Here is a 5,000-nt window from a genome sequence, read left to right on the forward strand (position 1 = left end):
TGATGATGTATGATCTGCAGTCTGTGTGAATCACAGTCAAGTCTGCTGCCTCAGCCTGCTGCGCTGACACAGAAACACACTGGAGAGACGAGCAGCTCAGCTCTCTAGAGAGGGACAACTATAGAAGCAGACTGGAAACACTGTCTACAGTATCCTGGACGAGAGAAGGAAGACAGTGGACCTGAGAGGAGGAGCAGAGCCAGACAGTCTTTCTACCAACCAAACAGCCTTATGATGTTAGATAGATGGATTCAATCCTGGCTGTTAATCAGGGTTCCTACATCTGATGATGATAACGACGATGACGATGAGAATGCGTGTGTATGTTAAGTGTTGAGTGTGATGTCATGTGTGTGTGTGTGTGTGTGACATCTTTGACCTCTGACCTCTGTGTGTTTTCCCAGGTGGCCGAGCAGCTGATGACCATAGCGTATGAGAGTGGGGTCAATCTGTTTGACACAGCGGAGGTGTACGCTGCTGGAAAGTGAGTCAGGATAGAGTAGTAAACGTCTTTATATCACATCACTGTAACAGCAAGTGATGGTCAGCTATGTGATACTGACCACTGAGAGGAGTTGTGACACTTTCTTCCATTGCTTTTTTTAGAGCTGAAGCCATATTGGGTAATATCATCAAAAAGAAGTCCTGGAGGTAGGCCAGTGTGTGTGTGTGTGTGTGTGTGTGTATGTGTGTGTGTGTGTGTGTGTGTGTGTGTGTGTGTGTGTGTGTGTGTGTGTGTGTATGTGTGTGTGTGTGTGTGTGTGTGTGTGTGTGTGTGTGTGTGTGTGTGTGTGTGTGTGTATGTGTGTGTGTGTGTGTGTGTGTGTGTATGTGTGTGTGTGTGTGTGTGTGTGTGTGTGTGTGTGTGTGTGTGTGTGTGTGTGTGGTGTGTGTGTGTGTGTGTGTGTGTGTGTGTGTGTGTGTGTGTGCGTGCGTGCGTGCGTCAGCAGTTTTGTTTTCCTAAACCTCAAAATCATCAGATTCACTGAAGCACTTCCTGTCTCTGTAACAATGTCGACTGGCAGATGCTTCCAGAAGCCTCTGAGAGTTCCATGGTAGGGCCAGGAAGAGAGAGAGGTTTTCTCCTTTTGAAGATTTGGTTTTCCTTCAAACTTTCACTATTGATTGACATGCTCTTTCTGTGAAGGAGTTGACAGTTGCTTTTACACAAGGAACTAAAGTTTAGAGGGAAGCAGGAGGGCAGGAGGAAGGGGAGGAGAAGATGAAGGGACTCCAACAGAGATTCACACTCACTTCCTCCCTTCACACACTTCCTCTCAGTAAATCTGTTACATAAGCAGTCTGTTTCCCAATGGGGGCAACTGATCTTATACCACAATAAAACATCAAAAGGGATCCTCACACCACTGACCCCTACTTAACATTAGACCATTGACCCCTACTTAACATTAGACCATTGACCACTACTTAACATCAGACCACTGACCCCTACTTAACATTAGACCACTGACCCCTACTTAACATTAGACCACTACTTAACATTAGACCACTGACCCCTACTTAACATTAGACCATTGACCCCTACTTAACATTAGACCATTGACCACTACTTAACATCAGACCACTGACCCCTACTTAACATTAGACCACTGACCTCTACTTAACATTAGACCACTACTTAACATTAGACCACTGACCCCTACTTAACATTAGACCATTGACCCCTACTTAACAGACCACTGACCACTACTTAACATCAGACCACTGACCACTACTTAACATTAGACCACTGACCACTACTTAACATTAGACCACTGACCACTACTTAACATCAGACCACTGACCACTACTTAACATTAGACCATTGACCACTACTTACATTAGACCATTAACCCCTAAGTGCCTATATGAGTGTTCCATCTGTATATAAGTGCCTATATGAGTGTTCCATCTGTATAAGTGCCTATATGCATGTTCCATCTGTATATAAGTGCCTATATGCGTGTTCCATCTGTATATAAGTGCCTATATGCGTGTTCCATCTGTATATAAGGGCCTAGATGTGTGTTCCATCTGTATATAAGTGCCTATATGTGTGTTCCATCTGTATATAAGTGCCTATATGAGTGTTCCTGTCACGGTCTTCCTCCTCTTCATCTGAAGAGGAGAGGTGAGAAGGATCAGAGGACCAAAATGCGGCGTGGTTTGTGTTCATAGTGAATTTTAATCAAGAAAAACTGAACACTGCAACACTATACAAAAACAATAAACCAATGACGACCGTGAAGCTACAAATGAGACCTGTGCTGACACAAGCCACTAACGTAGACAATCACCCACCAACAAACAGTGCAACCCAGGCTACCTAAGTATGATTCTCAATCAGAGACAACTCATGACACCTGCCTCTGATTGAGAACCATACTAGGCCGAAACATAGAAATACCCAAATTATAGAAAAACAAACATAGACTGCCCACCCAACTCACACCCTGACCATACTAAATAAATACAAAACAGAGGAAATAAAGGTCAAAGAACGTGACACAGTTACCCCCCCCCCCCCCCCCCCAAAGGTGCGGACTCTGGCCGCAAAAACCTTAATGTTGTGCACTTGAGTGAGGACCCAAAAGCGATTTAACAAAAACAGAGTCCTTTAATGTAAAAACACAGGGAAGACATAGATCCTCTTCAGATGTAGAAAATGGCAAAATAGACAACCCTCAGAGAGGGCGACAAATGAAACAGAAAGTCCTTCTGATATTTACAAAAGAGTCCCCTTCTTAGCAGCAGAGGAGAATAGCTGGGTTGCGGCGACAGACTGCTGGTCTCTCTGGGTAGGCGCGGGTCGTAGCGGACAGAGGTACCTGATCACACGTAGCATCAGAAGAACAGGCAGATTCCGACAGGATGGGACAAGGGTGAAGCAAACAAGACGATAGTTTGGTTCTGGCATGAGAAACTCAAACGAGAATCTGGCAAAGAAAGAAGCAGGAACAGAGAGAGAAATAGAGACCTAATCAGAGGGAAAAAGGGAACAGGTGGGAAAAGGGTGAACGAGGTAGTTAGAGGAGATGAGGAACAGCTGGAGGAGGAGAGAAAGAGAAGGTAGCCTAATACGACCAGCAGAGGGAGACAGAGTGAAGAGAAAGAACAGGAACAAGACATAATATGACAAGACATGACACTTAACCTATAGGGGAGGGTCTGGGTGGGCGTCTGTCCGCGGTGGTGGCTCTGGCGCGGGACGCGGACCCCACTTCACCAATGTCTTAGTCCGCCTCATTGTCCGCCTCCGTGGCTTCCTAACCATGGCAACTCTTCTCAATGGACAGAGGGGCAGCTCGGACAGAGGGGCGGCAGCTCGGGACAGAGGGGCAGTTCGGGACAGAGGGGCGGCAGCTCGGGACAGAGGGGCAGCTCGGGACAGAGGGGCGGCAGCTCGGGACAGAGGGGCGGCAGCTCGGGACAGAGGGGCAGCTCGGGACAGAGGGGCAGCTCGGGACAGAGGGGCGGCAGCTCGGGACAGAGGGGCAGCTCGGGACAGAGGGGCGGCAGCTCGGGACAGAGGGGCAGCTCGGGACAGAGGGCAGCTCGGGACAGAGGGGTGGCAGCTCGGGACAGAGGGGCAGCTCGGACAGAGGGGCGGCAGCTCGGGACAGAGGGGCGGCAGCTCGGGACAGAGGGGCAGAGGGGCTCTGGCGCCTCTGGGCTGAGGGGCTCTGGCGCCTCTGGGCTGAGGGGCTCTGGCGCCTGAGACTCCGGCAGCAGCGCCGGACAGGCGGGAGACTCCGGCAGCAGCGCCGGACAGGCGGGAGACTCCGGCAGCAGCGCCGGACAGGCGGGAGACTCCGGCAGCAGCGCCGGACAGGCGGGAGACTCCGGCAGCAGCGCCGGACAGGAGGGACCACCTGCAGGGAGGAGACAGAGAGACAGCCTGGTGCGTGGGGCTGCCACAGGAACCACCAGGCTGGGGAGACCTTCAGGAGGCTTGGTGTTAGGAGGCACCTGAAGGACCGGGCTGTGGGGGAGAACTGGAGCTCTGGTGCGCAACCTTGGCACCACTTCCCCAGGCTTGACAACTACTCTAGCCCGGACCCTCCAGAGTGCAGGCACAGGTTGAACCGGGCTGTGGGTAAGCACAGGAGATCTAGTGCTTACTACATGCACCTCTCCCTTAGGCTCCACTCCCACATTTGCCCGGCACGAGCGGAGCGCAGGCAGAGGACACACTGCACCCTCCCAGCGCCCCAGAGACACAGCACGCAGAGCCGGCGCAGGATACCCTGGACCAAAAACTGCGTACCGGCGACCAGACCCGCTGAGCAGGCACCATATGCCCTGGCTCGATGCCCGCACTCACATGACACTCTCGGGGGCTGCCCTATAGCGCACCGGGCTATGGGCACGTACTGGCGACACCGTGCGCTTAACCGCATAACACGGTGTCTGACCAGTAACGCGCTGCTTATAATAAGCACGAGGAGTGAGCTCAGGTCTGCTACTTGGCTTAGCTCCACACCTCGTGTGCCCCCCCCCAAAAAAATGTTTGGGGCTGCCTCTCGTACCTGTCGCACTGCCGTGCTGCCTCCTCATATCGCCGCCGCTCAGCTTTCGCTGCCTCCAGCTCTGCTTTGGGGTGGCAATATTCCCCAGCCTGTGCCCAGGGTCCTTCTCCTTCTATTGATAACTGTCATCTCTATTGATAACTGTCATCTCTCTCTATTGATAACTGTTATCTTTCTATTGATAACTGTCATCTCTCTCTATTGATAACTGTCATCTCTCTCTATTGATAACTGTCGTCTCTCTCTACTGATAACTGTTATCTCTCTCTATTGACAACTGTCATCTCGCTCTATTGATAACTGCCATCTCTATTGATAACTGTTATCTCTCTCTATTGATAACTGTCATCTCTATTAATAACTGTTATCTCTCTCTATTGATAACTGTCATCTCTATTGATAACTGTCATCTCTATTGATAACTGTTATCTCTCTCTATTGATAACTGTCATCTCTATTGATAACTGTTAT

At 50.3% G+C, this 5,000-nt stretch overlaps 1 protein-coding gene across 2 annotated transcripts in view; it reads left to right on the forward strand.

Annotated features, from left to right (window-relative positions):
* kcnab1a (potassium voltage-gated channel subfamily A regulatory beta subunit 1a) overlaps positions 1-5,000 on the forward strand; it is a 205,656-nt gene that overhangs the window by 163,318 nt on the left and 37,338 nt on the right. For both annotated transcript variants that reach the window (XM_031796436.1, XM_031796437.1), the window contains exons 4-5: positions 405-484; positions 607-651. In XM_031796436.1, coding sequence (XP_031652296.1) covers positions 405-484; positions 607-651 — 125 coding nt within the window. The remainder of the gene's footprint in view (positions 1-404; positions 485-606; positions 652-5,000) is intronic.

Source organism: Oncorhynchus kisutch, linkage group LG18 (genome assembly GCF_002021735.2).
Source record: "Oncorhynchus kisutch isolate 150728-3 linkage group LG18, Okis_V2, whole genome shotgun sequence".
NCBI lineage: Eukaryota > Metazoa > Chordata > Actinopteri > Salmoniformes > Salmonidae > Oncorhynchus > Oncorhynchus kisutch.